The 24,124-nt window shown below is 43.0% G+C and overlaps 1 protein-coding gene across 1 annotated transcript; it reads right to left on the bottom strand.

Moving 5' to 3' along the window:
* Positions 1 to 380: 380 nt before the first annotated feature.
* LOC307239325 (uncharacterized protein) lies at positions 381 to 23,528 on the bottom strand (the record flags this gene model as incomplete). Its single annotated transcript, XM_080012683.1, has 9 exons — positions 381 to 3,128; positions 13,632 to 13,942; positions 14,459 to 15,047; positions 15,550 to 15,710; positions 16,356 to 16,509; positions 16,620 to 16,733; positions 17,692 to 17,799; positions 18,001 to 18,050; positions 23,474 to 23,528. The coding sequence occupies 9 exons, from the start codon at positions 23,526 to 23,528 to the stop codon at positions 1,518 to 1,520; spliced, it is 3,153 nt and encodes a 1,050-aa protein (XP_079868809.1). The 3' UTR covers positions 381 to 1,517.
* Between the last annotated feature and the right edge of the window lie 596 nt (positions 23,529 to 24,124).

Genomic DNA, 24,124 nt, shown 5'->3' on the forward strand with positions numbered 1-24,124 from the left:
GAATAGTTAACTCCTTAATAATAGCTCTGTTACGTTGGATTTTATTCTGTTTTATATTCTGAACAGTAGGTAGAACTGTGTGGATTAAGCATTCTGTTCTTTATTAATTTGCCGGATTAAACAATGTATTATATAACACGTAGCAGGCCTTATTAAATGATCTTGCATGCCGGATGTGGTCCGTGGGCCTGTGGTTTGATACCCCAAATCTTTATCAAATGTTCTGTCACATCCGATAAGTATTGTATATTAATTTGTTAACAATTAATACGTTGCTTATTCGTAAATATAATGTCTTTCTCCAAAAAATCACGACAGGCCCCAATCTGTCCCACGAGAAATGAAAACATCAAGTGAAAAATGAAAGAAGCACACCTGCATACGTTCATATAGTTTTTTTATTGTGTATAGTTTTGCAGACACGTCGAGGCAGCCCACAGAGGTATAATACAAACACAAGCAATAATCAAAGGAATTTAAAAGGGTGTTAAAATCTATTTACAGATCTCTTTATACAGTCATACTGGAACAAAATGTATAGTATTAGTATTACTAGATTTTTACCACGGCAAGTCAAAGTCTAAGCAAAGAAGTGATAAAAATATACTTTTAGTAACATTCTTGCTGTGTTCAATCACAAGCATTTTGTCTGCATATGGTATATATTAGCATTTTATCATATACTTTGCAAAAGCGTGCTCATATATCTTCACAATGTATGATGGAATGTACAGTTTATGTATGTGACAAATAACCTCTTGGATGTTGAATCTTGAATCTCGATATACATATTATTATTTGGATCGTCTGATTCGTCTCCAACAGATATATCATATATATTTTGTTATACTGTATATGTTTAAATGCACGATCGCCACAATCTTGTAAAATAAACAGATAAACCGAATTATCTGCGGTCAGCGTTTAGCGATGAAGAGCGTAAGACGACAGAGCTCGAACACACAGAGACGCGGATCATTGAGCTCTGCGTCGCAGAGAAAGCACGTTCCAGGAAACCCATTGATATCTGCTGTGAAGGCGCTTCATGGCACCGCCTCAATGACGACCTGATCACAGTTACTGCAGAGTTTGCACTTTGTCACTCCTTTCAATCCGTCAGGTGTGTGACATTCCACCGGGGCGTCGAGTGCACTCAAGGCAGCGCCGATCCCCGGTTGGTTATTCTTTATCGTTCACTTCTGTCCAAAACTGGCATGAGCCGATCGGGAGGACTGGTCCCACCGTCACTTCTACCGAGCAGCCTACACGGAGACCGTTAGCTTGGAATCGTTTGCAGTCGTTATAAAATCCATTCGATGCGTCTGACTTGTTTCTGTGTGGATCTCCATGTTTGGCTTTTGCATTACAGATCCTCTCTGGTGCCTTTGTCTTATTTCAGCCCGGTATCAGACGGATCACGGCGACCGGTGCCGGCCTGGCTCCATGCGTTCCCTCAGCCACCAAGACTTTAGTCGGAAAGAAGATGATCTCCGTCTCCTCTTTGTAAACTAGTATCATCACATTTGTTCTCCGTCAAAAAACTTCATTTTCTCAGAGTGAACCGTGTCTCTCAGCCGCTGAATGGACGACGCCGTTTCGCCCGAAATGGGCTCGTAGCCGTGGTCCGCGCCCGACCCGCGTGACACCTGTTTGGTGATGACGACCGTTTTCCTGGTCACCGTTGTGTTCACCTCGCCAGACGTTTCCCACGTCACCAGCCTCTCGGTGGCGGTGCTCTCGTCCCGTCGTGTCCGGTGGGGTTCGTCCCCCTCCCCCATCTCCGTCGGCGACAGCCCCCCCGCCGACCGGATGTGGAATCGGGTCATTAACGTGGTTTGCTGCACCTGGGGCGTCGCTTGAATGTTTGACGTGATAACGTGTATTTTTTCAGACTCGAGTTTGAGAGTCTCCGCCGAGGAGGACGAAAAACCAGAAGATAGAACGACTTTCTCCGGCAAGTCGGGTTCGACAGAGATGCGCCGGGTCTTGGCGGTGGAGGTGATCACGTTGGCGCGCACCTCTCTGAGCCCCGCGGCGGCGTCGGGATCGGAGTATTTGACGGTCACCTTGGTGGGGGAGGGTGAGGAAAGGCCGGCCAGTTCGCCGGTCGCTGTCGAGCTGACGTCGGCGAAGGCGTCGGACGACCGCAGCGAGCAGGTGGTGCTGGCATCCTCCTCCGGTGTGGCCGCAGCCGAGCTCCTCTCGCTTCCTCGCTCCGCCTTTTTGGCTGGCTCCGACGGAGAGGACGACCCAAACTTGGGGAACTTAAACCAGGCAACACGTTCAGGACTTTTGCTCGACGCTTGTTGGCCGTTTGCTCCCTTTGCCTCCGACTTCCTGGCATTCCCGTCTTCCTCGGTCACGTTTGTTTGAGGCGCTGCCTCCGTTTCTGGCGATGACCGAATTAAAGTCAGTGTCGGAAATTTGAACTTCGCCTTGAAGATATCGTCATCCTTTTGCACTCGAGATTCAACAACGTTTTGACCAGCGGCTTTGTTTGTCTCCTCCTCTGAGGGTGTCATTTTTTCCTCTTCTTGCTGTATTTTGGGAACATTAAATTCAACATCAAAGCCCTTCAGGAGGTCACTCGGGGACAGTAAAGACCGACTGGGAGATTTCCTCGCTTCTTGAGGCTCAACTTCAACTTCCAACTGATTGTTTTCACATTCAGTATTAACCGGTAAATATTCGTCTTCCAGTTTGGGTTTGGAAAAACTGAGCCTTGGCATCTTAAATGAGGGAAGTTTGAATTTGCTTGGAGAGCCCTGGACAGGACCGGTCGTCACAGAGTGTGATGCGTCTTTTTCCTGTTCGTCTTTTTTAGCATCAAAACTTGGAGTCTTGATGTCTGCTGCAGCCTCAACCTCACATGTTTTTATCGCTGCTCCAACAGAGCTGACATCTTGTTTTCTACCTTTGGCAGTAACATTGGAAGTATCCTCTCCAAATGTAGACATTTTAATGGTTGGCAATTTAAGCGTCAGTGCAGATCCCTCTGCGGCTTTCTGCTCTGAGCGGCTTTCAGCTCCGACTTCTGTTTCTTGTTGAGTGATCGTGATGTTTCCTGCTGGTGAAGCCTCCTCCAGCTGTGGAACACTGTGTTCAGTTTCAGATTCTTTGACACTCGCCTTTGAAAGAGAAAATTTAGGGAAAGAAAACCTCGTTTTTTTCAGTTTGACATCAAGCTCCAGTGTGGGGGGCTCCTTGACTGTGTCCATGGAAGGCTCTTTGACATCAGCTGCTGAGGGTGTAATTCCTGCCTCGTGCTCTGATATTGTAACGTCCATATCCTGCTTTGAAAGGCTTACGTCCATTTCAGGGCCTTTGGTGCCAAGACCTTGAATTTTAAATGTTCCTGCTTTTCCCTCAGATTCAGTTTGATCTGTATTAGAAAGTTTGAAAGGAGGCATTTTAAATTTGGATTGTGAGCCTTCAACATCTTTCCCTTTAAACTCAATGTCAGGACCTTTAACTTCCACTTTAGCAGATGGTATTTCAACATCAGGGAGTTTAACTTCAGCTTCTGGTAGTGTGACATCTACATCTTTCTTTGATAATCCTAAATCAATTTCAGGTCCTTTAACTTTTGGCATCGAGAGACCAAGACTTGGCATTTTAAATTTGCCTCCTTTTCCTGTACCTTCACCTCCTTTGCTTGTTACATCTATAGAAGGTCCTTCAATGGACATTTTGGGTGCTGACCTGTCCACTTCTGCTGTTGGAACTTTCATCTTTGCATCAAATTCTTGTTGAACTTCAGGTATTTCAACAGTGATGTTTGAAGCAGCAGCACCAAAATTAGGGAGTTTGAATGAAGGCATTTTAAATGTGGATGGCGAACCTTCAACTTCTTTCCCTTTAAGCTCAATGTCAGGACCTTTAACTTCCACTTTAGCAGATGGTATTTCAACATCAGGGAGTTTAACTTCAGCTTCTGGTAGTGTGACATCTACATCTTTCTTTGATAATCCTAAATCAATTTCAGGTCCTTTAACTTTTGGCATTGAGAGACCAAGACTTGGCATTTTCAATTTGCCTCCTTTTCCTGTACCTTCACCTCCTTTGCTTGTTACATCTATAGAAGGTCCTTCAATGGTCATTTTGGGTGCTGACATGTCTACAGAAGCTTGAGGGATTTTTAGGTCTCCATCAAATTCTTTGTCAACTTCAGGTATTTCAACAGTAATATTTGAAGCAGCAGAACCAAATTTAGGGAGTTTGAATGAAGGCATTTTAAATTTTGATTGTGAGCCTTCAACTTCTTTCCCTTTAAGCTCAATGTCAGGACCTTTAACTTCCACTTTAGCAGATGGTATTTCAACATCGGGGAGTTTAACTTCTGCTTCTGGTAGTGTGACATCTGCATCTTTCTTTGATACGCTGAAATCAATTTGAGGTCCTTTAGCTTTTGGCATTGAGAGATCAAGACTTGGCATTTTCAATTTGCCTCCTTTTCCTGTACCTTCACCTCCTTTGCTTTTTACATCTATAGAAGGTCCTTGAATGGTCATTTTGGGTGCTGCAATGTCTACAGATGCTTGAGGGATTTTTAGGTCTCCATCAAATTCTTTATCAACTTCAGGTATTTCAACAGTGATGTTTGAAGCAGCAGAACCAAATTTAGGGAATTTGAATGAAGGCATTTTAAACTTGGATGGCGAACCTTCAACTTCTTTCCCTTTAAGCTCAATGTCAGGACCTTTAACTTCCACTTTAGCAGATGGTATTTCAACATCAGGAAGTTGAATTTCAGCTTCTGGTAGTGTGACATCTACATCTTTCTTTGATACGCTTAAATCAATTTCAGGTCCTTTAACTTTTGGCATCGAGAGACCAAGACTTGGCATTTTCAATTTGCCTCCCTTTCCTGTACCTTCACCTCCTTTGCTTTTAACATCTATAGAAGGTCCTTCAATGGTCATTTTGGGTGCTGCAATGTCTACAGAGGCTTGAGGGATTTTTAGGTCTCCATCAAATTTTTTGTCAACTTCAGTTATTTCCACAGTAATATTTGAAGCAGCAGAACCAAATTTCGGGAGTTTGAATGCAGGCATTTTAAATTTGGATTGTGAGCCTTCAACTTCTTTCCCTTTAAGCTCAATGTCAGGACCTTTAACTTCCACTTTAGCAGATGGTATTTCAACATCGGGGAGTTTAACTTCTGCTTCTGGTAGTGTGACATCTATATCTTTCTTTGATACGCTGAAATCAATTTGAGGTCCTTTAGCTTTTGGCATTGAGAGACCAAGACTTGGCATTTTCAATTTGCCTCCTTTTCCTGTACCTTCACCTCCTTTGCTTGTTATCTCGATAGAAGGTCCTTCAATGGTCATTTTGGGTGCTGACATGTCCACTTCTGCTGTTGGAACTTTCATCTTTGCATCAAATTCTTTAGCAACTTCAGGTATTTCCACAGTAATATTTGAAGCAGCAGTACCAAATGTAGGGAGTTTGAATGAAGGCATTTTAAATTTGGATTGTGAACCTCCAACTTCTTTCCCTTTAAGCTCAATGTCAGGACCTTTAACTTCCACTTTAGCAGTTGGTATTTCAACGACTGGAAGTTGAATTTCAGCTTCTGGTAGTGTGACATCTACATCTTTCTTTGATACGCTTAAATCAATTTCAGGTCCTTTAACTTTTGGCATTGAGAGACCAAGACTTTGCATTTTCAATTTGCCTCCTTTTCCTGTACCTTCACCTCCTTTGCTTGTTACATCTATAGAAGGTCCTTGAATGGTCATTTTGGGTGCTGCAATGTCTACAGAAGCTTGAGGGATTTTTAGGTCTCCATCAAATTCTTTGTCAACTTCAGGTATTTCCACCGTAATGTTTGAAGCAGCAGAACCAAATTTAGGGAGTTTGAATGAAGGCATTTTAAATTTGGATGGCGAACCTTCAACTTCTTTCCCTTTAAGCTCAATGTCAGGACCTTTAACTTCCACTTCAACAGATGGTATTTCAACATCAGGGAGTTTAACTTCAGCTCCTGCTAGTGTGACATCTACATCTTTCTTTGATAATCCCAAATCAATTTCAGGTCCTTTAACTTTTGGCATCGAGAGACCAAGACTTGGCATTTTAAATTTGCCTCCTTTTCCTGTACCTTCACCTCCTTTGCTTGTTACATCTATAGAAGGTCCTTCAATGGTCATTTTGGGTGCTGACATTTCCACTTCTGCTCTTGGAACTTTCATCTTTGCATCAAATTCTTGTTCAACTTCAGGTATTTCAACAGTGATGTTTGAAGCAGCAGTACCAAATTTAGGGAGTTTGAATGAAGGCATTTTAAATTTGGATGGTGAACCTTCAACTTCTTTCCCTTTAAGCTCAATGTCAGGACCTTTAACTTCCACTTTAGCAGATGGTATTTCAACATCAGGGAGTTTAACTTCAGCTTCTGGTAGTGTGACATCTACATCTTTCTTTGATAATCCTAATTCAAATTCAGGTCCTTTAACTTTTGGCATCGAGAGACCAAGACTTGGCATTTTCAATTTGCCTCCTTTTCCTGTACCTTCACCTCCTTTGCTTTTTACATCTATAGAAGGTCCTTGAATGGTCATTTTGGGTGCTGCAATGTCTACAGAAGCTTGAGGGATTTTTAGGTCTCCATCAAATTCTTTATCAACTTCAGGTATTTCAACAGTGATGTTTGAAGCAGCAGAACCAAATTTAGGGAATTTGAATGAAGGCATTTTAAACTTGGATGGCGAACCTTCAACTTCTTTCCCTTTAAGCTCAATGTCAGGACCTTTAACTTCCACTTTAGCAGATGGTATTTCAACATCAGGAAGTTGAATTTCAGCTTCTGGTAGTGTGACATCCACATCTTTCTTTGATACGCTTAAATCAATTTCAGGTCCTTTAACTTTTGGCATCGAGAGACCAAGACTTGGCATTTTCAATTTGCCTCCCTTTCCTGTACCTTCACCTCCTTTGCTTTTAACATCTATAGAAGGTCCTTCAATGGTCATTTTGGGTGCTGCAATGTCTACAGAGGCTTGAGGGATTTTTAGGTCTCCATCAAATTCTTTGTCAACTTCAGTTATTTCCACAGTAATATTTGAAGCAGCAGAACCAAATTTCGGGAGTTTGAATGCAGGCATTTTAAATTTGGATTGTGAGCCTTCAACTTCTTTCCCTTTAAGCTCAATGTCAGGACCTTTAACTTCCACTTTAGCAGATGGTATTTCAACATCGGGGAGTTTTACTTCTGCTTCTGGTAGTGTGACATCTATATCTTTCTTTGATTCGCTGAAATCAATTTGAGGTCCTTTAGCTTTTGGCATTGAGAGACCAAGACTTGGCATTTTCAATTTGCCTCCTTTTCCTGAACCTTCATGTCGTGTTCTTGTTACATCTATAGAAGGTCCTTCAATGGTCATTTTGCGTGCTGACATGTCCACTTCTGCTGTTGGAACTTTCATCTTTGCATCAAATTCTTTAGCAACTTCAGGTATTTCCACAGTAATATTTGAAGCAGCAGTACCAAATGTAGGGAGTTTGAATGAAGGCATTTTAAATTTGGATTGTGAACCTCCAACTTCTTTCCCTTTAAGCTCAATGTCAGGACCTTTAACTTCCACTTTAGCAGTTGGTATTTCAACGACTGGAAGTTGAATTTCAGCTTCTGGTAGTGTGACATCTACATCTTTCTTTGATACGCTTAAATCAATTTCAGGTCCTTTAACTTTTGGCATTGAGAGACCAAGACTTGGCATTTTCAATTTGCCTCCTTTTCCTGTACCTTCACCTCCTTTGCTTGTTACATCTATAGAAGGTCCTTGAATGGTCATTTTGGGTGCTGCAATGTCTACAGAAGCTTGAGGGATTTTTAGGTCTCCATCAAATTCTTTGTCAACTTCAGGTATTTCCACCGTAATGTTTGAAGCAGCAGAACCAAATTTAGGGAGTTTGAATGAAGGCATTTTAAATTTGGATGGCGAACCTTCAACTTCTTTCCCTTTAAGCTCAATGTCAGGACCTTTAACTTCCACTTCAACAGATGGTATTTCAACATCAGGGAGTTTAACTTCAGCTCCTGCTAGTGTGACATCTACATCTTTCTTTGATAATCCTAAATCAATTTCAGGTCCTTTAACTTTTGGCATCGAGAGACCAAGACTTGGCATTTTAAATTTGCCTCCTTTTCCTGTACCTTCACCTCCTTTGCTTGTTACATCTATAGAAGGTCCTTCAATGGACATTTTGGGTGCTGACATGTCCACTTCTGCTCTTGGAACTTTCATCTTTGCATCAAATTCTTGTTCAACTTCAGGTATTTCAACAGTGATGTTTGAAGCAGCAGAACCAAATTTAGGGAGTTTGAATGAAGGCATTTTAAATTTGGATGGTGAACCTTCAACTTCTTTCCCTTTAAGCTCAATGTCAGGACCTTTAACTTCCACTTTAGCAGATGGTATTTCAACATCAGGGAGTTTAACTTCTGCTTCTGGTAGTGTGACATCTGCATCTTTCTTTGATACGCTGAAATCAATTTGAGGTCCTTTAGCTTTTGGCATTGAGAGACCAAGACTTGGCATTTTCAATTTGCCTCCTTTTCCTGTACCTTCACCTCCTTTGCTTTTTACATCTATAGAAGGTCCTTGAATGGTCATTTTGGGTGCTGCAATGTCTACAGATGCTTGAGGGATTTTTAGGTCTCCATCAAATTCTTCGTCAACTTCAGGTATTTCAACAGTGATGTTTGAAGCAGCAGAACCAAATTTCGGGAGTTTGAATGAAGGCATTTTAAATTTGGATTGTGAGCCTTCAACATCTTTCCCTTTAAGCTCAATGTCAGGACCTTTAACTTCCACTTTAGCAGATGGTATTTCAACGACTGGAAGTTGAATTTCAGCTCCTGGTAGTGTGACATCTACATCTTTCTTTGATACGCTTAAATCAATTTCGGGTCCTTTAATTTTTGGCATTAAGAGACCAAGACTTGGCATTTTGAATTTGCCTCCTTTTCCCGTACCTTCATCTCCTGTTCTTGTTACATCTATAGAAGGTCCTTCAATGGACATTTTGGGTGCTGACATGTCCACTTCTGCTGTTGGAACTTTCATCTTTGCATCAAATTCTTTGTCAACTTCAGGTATTTCCACAGTAATATTTGAAGCAGCAGTACCAAATTTCGGGAGTTGGAATGAAGGAATTTTAAATTTGGATTGTGAGCCTTCAACTTCTTTCCCTTTAAGCTCAATGTCAGGACCTTTAACTTCCACTTTAGCAGATGGTATTTCAACATCAGGGAGTTTAACTTCAGCTTCTGGTAGTGTGACATCTACATCTTTCTTTGATAATCCTAATTCAAATTCAGGTCCTTTAATTTTTGGCATTGAGAGACCAAGACTTGGCATTTTCAATTTGCCTCCTTTTCCTGTACCTTCATCTCCTGTTCTTGTTACATCTATAGAAGGTCCTTCAATGGTCATTTTGGGTGCTGACATGTCTACAGAAGCTTGAGGGATTCTTAGGTCTCCATCAAATTCTTTGTCAACTTCAGGTATTTCCACAGTGATGTTTGAAGCAGCAGAACCAAATTTCGGGAATTTGAATGAAGGCATTTTAAATTTGGATTGTGAGCCTTCAACTTCTTTCCCTTTAAGCTCAATGTCAGGACCTTTAACTTCCACTTTAGCAGATGGTATTTCAACGACTGGAAGTTGAATTTCAGCTTCTGGTAGTGTGACATCTATATCTTTCTTTGATACGCTTAAATCAATTTCAGGTCCTTTAATTTTTGGCATCGAGAGACCAAGACTTGGCATTTTCAATTTGCCTCCTTTTCCTGTACCTTCACCTTCTTTGCTTGTTACATCTAAAGAAGGTCCTTCAATGGTCATTTTGGGTGCTGACATGTCCACTTCTGCCGTTGGAACTTTCATCTTTGCATTAAATTCTTTGTCAACTTCAGGTATTTCCACAGTGATGTTTGAAGCAGCAGTACCAAATTTCGGGAGTTGGAATGAAGGCATTTTAAATTTGGATTGTAAGCCTTCAACTTCTTTCCCTTTAAGCTCAATGTCAGGACCTTTAACTTCCACTTTAGCAGATGGTATTTCAACATCAGAGAGTTTAACTTCAGCTTCTGGTAATGTGACATCTACATCTTTCTTTGATACGCTTAAATCAACATTTGGTCCTTTTACTTTTGGCAATGAGATCCCAAACTTTGGCAATTTCAACTTGCTTCCTTGGCAATCGATTTCAGTGCCGTCTTCTGGTGCTTTCATTTCTGATTCTGATTGTTTGAGCTCTTCCTTTTCCTCATGAAGAGAAAGACCAACTTGTGGCGAGTCAATGAAAAGTTCTGGTTCCTGAATACTCTGCTTTGAAAATGAAAATCTGGGCAATGAGAATCTTGGTTTTTTCAACTTTGCCTCCAGTTCTGCAGCAGGTAGTTCCTCAATGGAAATTCCACTGGGCTCTTTCAATTCATCTGAGAGATTCATTCCTGTCTTGGTCTCCAGCAATGTGACATCAATTTTAGGGGCTTTAATGTTTACATTAACATCCGGGGGTTTAACACTTGTCTTTGAAAATGAAAATGTTGGCAGTGACCAGCTCTGCTTTTTAAATGTGGAATCAACTTCAGCTTTGGGAACCGCTGGTACGGAAATGCCACCTGAGAGTGTTTTCACTTCCACCTCAGGTATCTTGACTACAGCTTCGGTCTCTGGCAGAGTAATGTTGACATCTGTTTTTGATGAACTTGGACCACTTTCTGGTGCTTTAACTTGTGGCATTGACATACCGAGGCTCAGCATTTTGAACTTGCTTCCTTTCTCCTCAAATTCAACTCCAGTAGTTTTGATTTCCATGACGGACGAGCCTTTGATGGCGATACTGGGTGCCATGACGTCCCCTGTAACATCCTCCTCTATGTCACCTCCTTCAATGTTGATTTGTTTATACATATCGGGTTCTTCTAAAGTTATATTTGAAGCAGCGGTCCCAAACTTAGGCACTTTGAATGAAGGTATTTTGAATTTGGATGGTGAACTTTCCATATCTTTACCTTTAAAATCAATTTCAGGACCTTTAACTTCGACTTTAGCAGATGGTATTTCAACATCAGGAAGTTGAATTTCAGCTTCTGGTAGTGTGACATCTACATCTTTCTTTGATACGCTTAAATCAATTTCTGGTCCTTTAACTTTTGGCATTGAGAGACCAAGACTTGGCATTTTCAATTTGCCTCCTTTTCCTGTACCTTCACCTCCTTTGCTTTTTACATCTATAGAAGGTCCTTGAATGGTCATTTTGGGTGCTGACATGTCCAATTCTGCTGTTGGAACTTTCATCTTTGCATCAAATTCTTTGTCAACTTCGAGTATTTCCACAGTGATATTTGAAGCAGCAGAACCAAATTTAGGAAGCTTGAATGAAGGCATTTTAAATTTGGATTGTGAGCCTTCAACTTCTTTCCTTTTAAACTCAATGTCAGGACCTTTAACTTCCACTTTAGCAGATGGTATTTCAACATCAGGGAGTTTAACTTCAGCTTCTGGTAGTGTGACATCTATATCTTTCTTTGATAATCCTAAATCAATTTCAGGTCCTTTAACTTTTGGCATCGAGAGACCAAGACTTGGCATTTTAAAATTGCCTCCTTTTCCCGTACCTTCATCTCCTGTGCTTGATACATCTATAGAAGGTCCTTCAATGGTCATTTTGGGTGCTGACATGTCCACTTCTGCTGTTGGAACTTTCATCTTTGCATCAAATTCTTTGTCAACTTCAGGTATTTCCACAGTGATGTTTGAAGCAGCAGAACCAAATTTAGGGAGTTTGAATGAAGGCATTTTAAATTTGGATTGTGAGCCTTCCACATGTTTTCCTTTCGGCTCAATCTCAGGATGTTTAACTTCCACATTAGCAGATAGTAGTTCCATTTCAGGAAGATTGACCTCATCTTCAGCTTCTGGTGGTGTGACATCTCCATCTTTCTTTGATACGCTTAAATCAATTTCTGCAGCTTTCACCTTCGGCATTGAGAGGCTGAGATTTGGCATCATGATATTGATTCCCGTTCCTCTACCTTCATTTGCTTTGTTTTTCACATCTATATCAGGTCCTTCAACTGTAACGTTGGGTGTTGAAAGGTCTACAGAAGCTTTGGGAATTTTTAGATCTGTATCAATTTTATTGTCAACCTTTGATATCTCTACAGTGATATTGGGACTAGCAGCTCCAAATTTAGGAAGCTTGAATGAAGGCATTTGAAATTGTGATTGGGGACCATCCACATCTTTTCCTTTAGGCTCAATCTCAGGACCTTGAATTTCCACTTTACCCAATGAGAGTTCAATATCAGGGTGTTTCAGCTCAGCTTTGGATTCTGGTAGTTTCACATTTGCATCTTTGTTTGATAAGCTTAAATCAATTTCGGGTCCTTTGACTTTTGGCATCGATATACCAAGACTTGGCATTTTGAATTTGCCTCCTTTTCCCATGCCTTCTTTCCCTCTGCTTGTCACATCTAAAGAAGGTCCTTCTATCTCAATTTTGTGCGCTGAAATGTCCACTGCAGCTTCATGACCTTTCATTTCCACTTCAGGCTGGCACTTGGCTGATGGAAGCTCAATATGAGGGATTCTAACTTCAGCCTTAGCACCTTGTTGTGTGACATCTACACGTTTCTTTGCCAAACTGATATCAGCTTGTGGTAGTGACACCCCATACTTTGTCATTTTAAACTGGTTTCCTTGCATGTCAATTTCAGCTTCTGTTCCAGAATTAGTCATCTCGAGCTTTGTCTCTGGAATGGAAATATCTACGTTTGGAAGATTTCCATCCAAAACTTGGGTTTTCACTTCTGGCTTAGAAAATGACAGCATGGGCATGAAACTTGACTGTTTCATATCGGCGTTTTCTTGTAGAGTAGGTCCATCTGGCGCTTCAATGACAGAAGGTTCTTTGATTTCCATCTCAAGGGGTTTGACTTGAGATTCAGCTCCTGGAATCAATAGGCTTATATTTGGCATTTCAACCGCGCCTTGTTTTCTGTCAAGCTCAACAGCTGGAGGTTTCACATTGATAGTGGAATCTTCACTGCTTATGTTGGGCGCTGTTATTTGGACTGCTGCTTGATCAAATTTCATATCACCACTTCCACCAATTTGGATTTCCTTGCCCAAATGAGAGGTTTCTATAGATATTTTTGAGCGCTTTTGTTGAGAGAGTTTTTGTTTTGGCAAGTCAATTCCAACATCAGGAAATGTTAGATCTGGTTTTGCAATTCCAAGGGTAGGCATGGTTATCTTTGCTTTCTTGGACTTTTTATCTGATCCTTTGGGACTTGGCAGTTTGTCGGTTATGCCTTTGTTTTGTTCTGTGATAGATGCCGTTTCCGGTGCCCATTGCATACCGTCGTTCTTTTTTTTAGTTTTCACTGTTTCTTGTTCTTTTAAAAGTGTTCCTTTTTGTTTGATTTCTGTTTTAATTTCAATGGTGCTTTGTTTCACTGTGGCTGAGTATTCCTTTTTAAATTCTTTCACATCTACTTTAGTCTCAGTTATAGGTTCTTGGGAAATCAGATGAGCAGGTTTAATATTTGGCAGCTTGACGGTGGCACTGCTTAGGATATCTGGAGAGACTTTGCTCTTGACATGTAAGACTTTCGTGGGTGTTTTTACTGTTATTCTTTGTGCATTTGCATCAATCATTGTAATCTCCTCTGGAATGGGCACTCCTGATATGTCAACTTTAGGCAGCTTAAATCCAGGCAACTTTGAAACTGCTTCTTTGACACTGTCAACATCAATGGACATCTGTACAGTTTCAGCATTAATTTCTCCTGCATGAGTAGCAGAATCAAATTTAGGTTCTTTAATTTGTTGTGTTGTGGTTCTCACAGATGATAGATCCTCCATTCCAGGTATCTCAATATCCTCTCGTTTGGGAAGTTGGGTTTTGGAAAGGCTGCTTTCTGAAAGTCTATCATAAGGATCTCCTTTCACCATCATATCAGATTTAGGAATCCTCGTCTTAATTGTACATTCCTGATCATTTACATCAATTTTTTGTATCGTTTCCTCCATGGCAATGTCCTTGAAGCTGGTTTTAGGGAGCTTAAATGTAGGACTTGTGTTTGCATCTGTCTTTTGTTTAATCTCCTTTGATACTTTTGGAGTTTTCTTCTGCAATTTTTCCTTATCTTTCTGAGGAGATTTCATGTCAAAAGAAAGTTCCACCTTAGGCATGCCCCTTTCTACCTGCGCTGGAACCGATTTAGCAGAGATGACCTCAGAAATCCTATTGTTAGTTACTTCCGCGCTGACATCGACTGGCATCGGATCTGTTGATTCAACACTTGCTCCTAGTGTCTGCAGTCTTTTTGGTGAGGCTTTTACTTTGACATCTTGCTGATGAGCCTTTGATTTCCCGGTAATTTTCATTTTTAATTCAGACCTTTTTTTCTTCTTCTTGCTATCAGGAGACTTACCTGGGGGACTCTGTTGGTCGGCCAGAGCCTCAGTTACATCTGTTGTTTTCAGAGTTCTATCAAGGCTGATGAGTTCCACCTTGTGCTGCTGGCCTTCAGCTTCAGTCACGTCAGGATCGTTCTGCTGAAGTTCCAAGTCAGAGGTTTCTGTGACTCTGATGTGATGTGTGATATAGACCGGAGGGGGCTCCCCGGTGGGGCTCTTAAAAAGCTCAGGTGAATGGCTTTGTGGTGCCTCCTTTGTTGGGTCAACATCTACCACATTAAAGGGTCCAGTTGTGACTGTATCTGTGTCCTGGTCTTCGGATGTGCTGACCTGACCCCTTTTCCTCAACGCATAAAGTTTTACCTTGTGCCTTTTCTTTCCCTTGAGAGCCTCCTGAGATTTGATTGGCGATTCTGTGTCGCTTGTGGTGGGGCTCAACTCCAGCTTTGTTTGCTCTTCAGCCTCTGAGGTGCTGTGAGACCTTCTGAAACGTGACTTCTTTCCCTTTCCAAAAGATGGGAACTTGGGCCATGAGATGCGTGCATCACCGTGCCTTTTTGTTTTGCCTTGATCCCTCATCTGCAGAGGGAAAACCTCTTCCTCCTGTAAAGCGCAAAAGGAGTGGTATCAGTTATATCCCCGAAGGTCCAATTTCCACTTAGTTTCAGACTTCATTATTGAAAGAGCCATGAATTTCATCACCCGTGCAAATGACATAAAATGAATGTCTCTTTTTTACCTGGCCTTTTTGAGGTTCTTGTTATATCGTCATTGAATTATATCTTTACTGGCCCCATCAAATATTACCATGTCAGAATTAAGTTTTACTTCTATTACCTAACGATTATACTACATTGTCCATCCACCAATTTTCTTAATCGTCCGTAGTTTATCACAGGCCTCAGGCAGGCAGTCTACCTGAATGAGAAGCCAGTCCATTGAAGGGTCACACACATTATCTCACTCTCCATTCACACCTAGGGGTTCAATCATGTTTCTACGGGGGCTGTCCCAAAGCGTCTCATCTGCGTGCTGCTGTTTTACACAAGTAAAAGTTGGGTAAAAAAAAAAGAAGACTGTTAATAATAATAATGAGAATAGTTACTTGGATGACTTCAGGATGGCTGAGGGGTTCACTTTCAGTTATTTCCAGCTTGCGTTTGAGACACAGCTTCACTTTGTAAGCCTGGGCATGCTCTAGAATTTGCAGGGCGTCCTCATAGGTCACATTATCAAAATACACAGTGGCACTCAAAATCTGGTCCCCTGGGTAAATTAAAGGGAAAGAGTTTCAGAGAGCATACAACCATAATAAGCATATATCGTATTTCCTCAAATATTAAGCGGTAGTCAAATAAAAATCAGGCCTCTAATAAATGCCGGAGGGGTGGTCGACACAAACAAATACAAGCCTGCCTCAAATACAGACCGGGGGGAAAACTGCGTGGAGCTGCGACGTTGTTCCGGTAGCAAATAAAAACAGTGTGTTTTTATTGTAGATGTATTTATATATGTATTGTAGATCCGTTTCCTACTGCTGTGTAGCAGATCGCAGATCACTTCTTGTCATATATTATCTTATATGTACAAAATATACAAATATATAATTAAACAGAGGGAATTAGGTATAAAAGCCTGCCTCTAATATAAGCCTGCTTCAAATAAAGACCTGATACGCTCTGCAGTTGAGGTAAATAAAGGCAACAGTCTCTATTAGAGGAAATACAATATACATTGTATTGCATTATTTTTTCACCTGACATGATGACACTGAAAGACATGCACAAGGGCATGTTTCAGCTTTAATACGACAACCACGTGTCCACTCCTATTTTAGTAATGGGGTGTCCAGAACCTTCAGGGGACTGGGGCTGTATCACCACCTCAGGACTCTCTTATAGATCAGCTTACCTTCTCTGACACTCAGGTTTTTTGAAGCTGGAGACTCTGGCACCACCTGCGTAATGAAGATTCCCTCCTTTCCACCTCCACCAACCACAAGCCCCTCTGCACCTCCATCTTTTGCTGTTTTCACTATCATCTCGGACTCCGGGCTCTGGGCTTCCTGCAAACAGATCAAAATAATATCAACAACCTGCTTTCGCCTATGTTGTTCCCTTTTGGGACACAGACAAGATTCACACATTTACACTGCATAATGCAAAGACGCCACACCTTGAGTTTACTCATCTTGGGAGTTGAGCGCTTGTCAAACAGAGAGCCGAGTCCCGCCTTTTTACCTCTTTTTCCACACCCAAATTTATGGTGTGGCTCATAGTCTACTTCACCCTGACGGAAAAAAGAAAACATACAGTCACAACATGGGCTAAACCAATAAAACAAATGCAAGGTTTCACTGATCCCGTGGGAAATCCATCCTCTGCATTTAACCTTCATCCAAACAAATCAGAGCAGTGGGCTTCCGCAGGACCCGACCCAGGAACCAAGTCCAGTACCAGAGCTTTGCTCAATGGTAACGGCAAGACTGTGAACCTGTGAGAAGACACATAGAGAAAGCCTGGAAACTCCACGTAGAGAGGCTCTCGTTTGGTCTGAGCCCAGGACCTTCCTACTCTGAGGCAGCCGTGCGAACCACTGAACCGCGTGAGACCTAATTACAGTTGAATTAATCATTTGACCGAGATTTGTATTTCTAGCGGCCCACTCAGGGAACAGTTGCACGAAGGTCAATTGTGTACATGCACACATTGAAACTGGTCCGCTGCCCTGTACGCCCTCATTTATAATTGGTAGAGAAGGGAATTGCACATGATGGCCGGATGCAGTTATTTGGTTATCATTTCTTTCTGTGATGGTAACAAAAATAACAGTCTTTTTAGAATTACAAAATTGCTCAATTTCACATTTAGTCAGGTTTAATCAGTTCGAAAACATTTAAGAAAATCCTATTACATTTAACAAGCACCCTATTCAGGTCTCCAAGTTTATTCAGTTACAGTTTTTCAGCTGTGTTGTCCTGATCGGGCTGAAAGGATGTGAAATCCGAACGTGAGATCTGCAGATCATCTCAGTTTCCCAGTATCGCTCTTTGAAAACAATCAAATGAATTCGATTTGGCCTAAAATGCTTCGTGGCTTCGTGGCTTCTCTCTTCTTTGATCGTCGTTTGCATAAACAGGCCCCCGGACTGCGCAGGAATCACCCCTGTCCCATTAAATTGGTTTTGTGAATCTACGCGTCCGCGTCTGAAAAAAGGACAAATGAGCGATGGATGAAGTGCTGTGTACCTCCTTGTCGCTGTCCGTGAACTTGTCGGTCTCAGGGAACTCCTCCACGGGTGAGGATCCCTGAGGACGAGGTCTCTCCCTCTCCAACTGCAACGGCTCGTCACTGATCTGGAGAGCAGAGGCATGCTTACTTCATTACACCTTCGGATAGGGTTAAGATTGGGAAATTATGACAGATGAAGCCAAATGATAGCCGTTATAAACGCAGCATTTAGCCCCTCATTCCTTTGAGTTGAGTATTATTGACAGTGCGGACATTCAACACTCAACGTTTGATTTACATTTGGCACAAGGTGGTTGTTCACTCACCGAATCGTACTCGGCTCCAGGCTCAGCTCCACGCAGCCGCCTTCCGGCTCCTGGGGGGAAATCACAACAAGGTTTCGCGATGAAGCTTCCAGAAATAACATCAGATTAGGTTAAAAGGGTTAGGATAGAGGTTAAAACGGGTTTCAAATAGGTTATTTCATTTTGGTTTATTGGCCGTAATAGGAGAAAGAGATGACTTATTCTTATTGCTGACTCCCTGCTGATTAGTTGAGGAGACAAATGTTTTTACAAACAGGTCAGAATATTAACACTTTTAGCCATTTTTTTCAGGAAAAGTATTATCTTTTACAGGCAAATATTTCAAACTTTGCAATATTTGATGAAGTGTTATATTTCCAATGGCGTAAATTACTATAAATGGCAAGAAAAGTTTCAAACAGGAGTGTTGATTTACAAGTATTTTCTGCACGCCAAGCAGAGTCTGTGTTGTTCTGGAACTCTGAGACACCGCATCCGACAATGAGGGTATTTTGAGTTCTTCCTGGAAGGATGTTCCCAGAGGGCCGCTGCTAACTGATCCACTTTATTGATCCTGAACGGGCTCCACGTCTACTGAGTGGGGCCGATGGCTGACAAAGGCAAAATACCTTCCAAGACGAAGCTAACCGGTCGATTTTATCTCCTCACCTGATACATAAGCAACCCAATAAGTTTCCATATTTCACTCTTGAATCATGCTTGTCTGATGTGAAGAATTAAGCAGGTTTCACGAGTGCAATATGCAGTGTGTGGGGAGTGGTTAAGCTGCTAAAGGTACATGTTTGCAGGTTTGTGTTGGACAGGGGAAAATAACAACAGTAAATGTTATTCATGGTATCATCACTTCCTTCGAATTGATGGAAAAGTTCAGCGCGGTGCAAGACAGCTTAAAAAAACAACAGCACATGAGCACTTCTCTCACCTGGACTGCAAACTGCATAATTGGTGGACGAATCGGCTCCATACAGTCTGATACAGTATTTCGCTCCCTCAGACAGTATAAAACACATTCATTTAATCTCACACAAACAACTCACCGGCCGGTTCGTACAGTCTGAAACCAAAAGCCTCCAAACACCTCAGTGCTCCCGCTCCCAGACTCGGCTGTGGATCCTGAGGCCGGTGTGAACTGCCATCGTGGCCAACTGATTCCGCCAGACAATGTCCACACTCAGGTGGACAAACAAGGCGGGACTCAGCCACTTTCAGGTCGCGCTGCTGTACCTCACCCAAACTTGAGTTGCATCACTCACATCATGATTCCAAACCCAGTTGGAATAGAGCAGCCTGTTTATTCCGGCATCAATGCAATACTGCTTCAGCGTGTTCACCTGTAACCTACAACAAAGTCTAAAATAAAAGAAGATAGTTGCACCTATTTTTAGCTTTTGGGTCCAATCAGGCGTTCCAACAACAAATTCCCAATAAACACAGTGGGAGCGTATAGTCTGGATGAAAAGATTAAACTGGACAAGCTTCAGCTCATCTTTTACTGTCACACACACCACACCTTAACACATGCATAATGTGCGGGGAATGTACATTATCAATGTACATTATCTCTGGCTGTGGAATTTCTTTTCCACATTTATCCCATCAAAGCTTGTCCTTCCTCTGGGGGGCAGTCAGGAGTGAGGCATCCAGCGACCAACCTCAACTCCTGGCCAGATGATGTTTGTTGTGAATGTTTTTAGTGGGTTCTTATGATGTTACATGGAGGAAACGCCATGTGAGCACGGGGAGAACATGCAAACTCTACACAGAAAGGCCCCTGATGAGCAGATAACCCACTGGAGCACAGTGCCAACAGTGCCCCAGGCGGGTATAGAAACCAGGACTTTCTTGCTGTGAGGCAGCAGTGCAACGCACTGTGCCAACTGTGCCACACCCCATGATAAGCAGAACCATTCACCGCCAGGGACGAACCCTGAACACAAGCTGGGGTACATGTCCGAAAATAAACTCCAGGAAACTAAACTTACACCGGGTCTTTGAATCCCAGACAGTTGCTGCGACTCTGCAGCAGAATATTTGTTTCATGTGCCACTGATTAACGTCAACACATGAAATATGCGATGAATTATCACTGCTCTGAATTAGAGCCGTGTAAACATCACAAATGACCTGGTTTGGCTTTGTGCGTGAAGCCATATTTACGTGTGTAGAATGGAGAATGTGTTTCTTTTTTATTTGTACGCTCTTTAGGTTAAAAAGGGGGGATGAAGAGGGAATAAGAGTCCCAGCTGACCTCCTTGATCAGCCTGAGAACGTGTTCTTCTCAACTCACGCCGCTTTACCTCCCAGCTCTAAATTGGTTCACAGTGTTGATAATAAGTGTTTGAACACTGAGTGCACTGAGATGGGGTCGGTTTGGTCCCACTGCACTCCCAAACACGCCCAACACCAGGAGCTTAAAGCATTTCGGGACCTGTTGGAGGAGACGCACGGTAAGAAACACAGACTGAGAAATGCCTCGTTGGTCCATCGGGTGCAGTTTGGATTGTCCTTGAAAAAATGCTTTAATTTCCAAGTCTTTTTTTTTTAGCCATTAGCAACTTAATATAAAGATATCCTGGAACACATGGGCTCAACAAAATAAATTATTTCTATTAAGCCGATCTGATGACTCATTCCTCGGGGTGATGTACTCGCCAGACGTCCACTCTGCCAGCGCTAGCCAGTGGCACGGCACATGTTGGAACTCCCTTCGCAAATATTTGTCATATGGGCGCGGCAGAGGCTTGATAAGGTCCATCACTGTTGACCCAAACAAACATAATCACTATAATAATAATGAACTACTTTGACAGCTTGACAAATGTGATTTACGTCGTAAACTGACTGGTGATTCTGCTAACAATAGTGGTTCAATGATGCAAGTCCGTGTTTGCACTGGCCTTTCGCGGGATCAGAACGTCTGCAAATGAGCGTCAGGACGTGTGGACTTTCTGCGGCGGTGCGTCCGGGCGTGGCCGGTGGGCCGTCTGCAACAGCTGCTGCGGAGGGGAAATTAACTGGACTGCACTCGGCGTCTCAGTGGAATCCTGCTTTGAAGCAACACAGCGGCTCCGACCTTGCAAACACAAACGCGTTTGTGACAACAACGGTGAAGAGTCCACGACTGAAACATCAACTTGTTTATCGCTGTTTGTCCAGGGCCAGGAAGAGCCCCCACCCCTCCCCCCACCCCCCCTTGACTTACTTTACAGCTTAAACTAATATAATAAAACAGTTGATTGCTTGTCCTCCAGTTACTTTTTTTTTGGTATGACGGACACAAGCTCCTTTCACAGTTTGTTTGGAACCGATTTGTAATGAGATTTGAGGTACAGGAGAAGGGGAAAACGGAATTGGATTTTCTGGCTGGATTTACATGAACATGGGACTGTCACGGCGTGTGCTCCCAATCTATTCATCTGGAACTAACGCAGAAGCAGCTTCATTGTAGCTATGGAATTTGGATGTTAATCTGCCCGTAATTCCACGACACACCCTCGTATCGGACAGACCACGGTGCTGTCAACACCTGGATTTAATCACAGATGCTAAAGGGAATCACGTGTTTTATTCAACTCGCCTCAAGAGCTAATTATGTCGATATTCAACACCCCAAGACGATTAGGATTGCGCCCAAAACACTGTCAATCAGTGTTGTTTATTCTCATAATTTCTTGTTATTTTTCCAGCTTTGAAGCTGTAATTGATGTTTCCCTGTGTGGCGAGCGCTGGAAGAGGTTTAATGACGCTCAGAGCTGCTGTTCTGGACGATCTGCGATGCATCTTTATTGATTTGAGAGCGTGTTGGTCACACTCCCTGTGGAAGGTTGTGCCGTCTCCGAGCTCCGGCGCTCGACTGCGTCTGCCTTCACCATCATTTTAGAGTGGATCAACTCTGACGCCGTCTTCTCTGAGCAGTAAGTGCTTCCCTTGCCTTCCATCCATCTCTCTGTGCCTCTCTCCCTCACCCTCTTGCACTCTCCTCCCTTTTCTCTCTCGCTCTCTCTCTCCCCCCTTCTCGCTGCCTCCCCCCTCTCCCCCTCTCCCATCCCGCCAAGTCATAATTTGGATGAAATTAATTCCCTTGTCGTGACCTTGAGTTTCTCTTCCAGGTTCAGTTCAAGGCTGACGGTAGTGAGTGTGTTCTTACATGGAATAATAATGTTCCAGCACAAGTGTGAGTTTACAGTTACAGTGTTTACAGTTTACGGTAAAAGTGTTTACAGTTTACTGTTACAGTGTTTACAGTTTACGGTTACAAGTGCGTTCTGATGTTTACGGCTCAGAGACGCCAACGCCAGCTGGGATTCCTGTCAGTCAACGTTATACACTGAAACAATGCACCTGATGTGTGAATGTGTCAAGTATTATAAAGGAAACACAATGAATGAGAGTACGGCAAGAAATGCAAAGTAAAACATGAGATGGAGAGAAGGATAGAAGCCCCAAAACTACTTTGAATCATACCTAGCCAATAATAGACAGTTCAGTCTGGCATCATGGAACAGCGAAGTGATCGATCAGGTTCTCTGTTATGATCCTCGATCATCACACAAATCTTCATGATGAAACTATGTGTGTAGACAGAACGTCTCAAAACACCATGTCCTGTAACCCTACAAGCCCTCTACATACTCCTCTACATACTCCTCTACATACTCCTCTCTATACCCCTCAACATACTCCTCTACATACCCCTCTACATACTCCTCTACATACCCCTCTACATACTCCTCTACATACCCCTCTACATACTCATCTACATACCACTCTACATACTCGTCTACATACCCCTCTACATACTCCTCTACATACCCCTCTATATACTCGTCTACATATCCCTCTACATACTCCTCTCCAAACACCCCTCTACACTCCCCTAAACACTCCTCTATACACTCCCATACACACTCTTCTATACACTCCTCTCCAAATGCTTCTCTACAGTCCTCTATACACTCCGTTATACACTCCGGCACACTCCTCGCTCCTCCACGCACTCCCTTCTTCACTCCCCTACATACTCCTCTACACACTCCTCTATACACTCCCATACACTCTTCTATACTCTCTCATACACACTTCTCTATACCGTCCCATACACACTCCTCTATACACTCCCATACATACTCCTCTGCACTCCCCTCCCCTGCACTCCCCTTTACACCCTCTACACATCATACACAGAAGCATATCGGCGGAAACTAAACTAACAAATTAAACATGAATATGTAATGTCAATGTAATGCAAATGCGTTGATTGAGGACAGAACAGCACAGCCCTGCATGCAGCAGGTCACAAGCACAGTCTAGCACCAGCTCTCTCTCTCCCTCCCCCCCCCCCCCCTCCCTCTCCCCCCCTGCACTGCACTGCTGAGCCCTGATGCTGAGTCACAAGCTGTTTGGTACAAAAAAAAACAGAAGGAAAAAGGGGAGAGAAGCTGCAGATGGAGGAATGGAGGAGAGTGATTCTCACCGGTGCCTGGAGAGGCGTGCCAGTTGGGGAAGGCCAGATGAAAACAGTCGCACATGGTGGCGGCCTGGCAGGGGGGTGGAGGCTGCAGCCGCTGGAGTCCCACCCGGGTCCCAGGAGCCGGGACAGCCTGGGGGTCCTGCACGAGCCGGTCCCCTGCGTCCTCTTCGGCCGGTCAGAGGACGGGACTATTTACCAAATGGAACTGAGACTGACGGAGGGAGACGGAGAGGAGGAACCGTGGCTCGGAGCAGTCGGCAAAAGAGTGGAAGGCTGGGAATGCTGCCTCATCTGCCCTGGGAGCACGGACACCCACAACAGCACCATAACATAATTATGGGAGGGGCTGCCCCCCCCCCCCCCCTCATCCCATCCCTCCTCCTCCTCCTCCTCCTCCACATCGATCCGTCTCATGGGCCTGGACGCTCGTCGGCTCCTGGCTCCAGCTCTTTCAGGACAGGGCAGGGGGAGCTGGAAACGGGAGAGTAATTCCATTTGATGCGCTGTTTACACATTACACTACACAACTCTTAATTTGATTGAAAATTCGGTTTTCCACTGTTTTATTTTTTTAAATAGTATACCACACGGAGAATTGAAAGGTCTCCTCCATTGAGTACTCTGTATCTCCTACAGAGGATTTACAGCACAGGT

The sequence above is a fragment of the Zeus faber genome (genome assembly GCF_960531495.2).
Source record: "Zeus faber genome assembly, chromosome: 13".
Taxonomy (NCBI): Eukaryota; Metazoa; Chordata; class Actinopteri; order Zeiformes; family Zeidae; genus Zeus; species Zeus faber.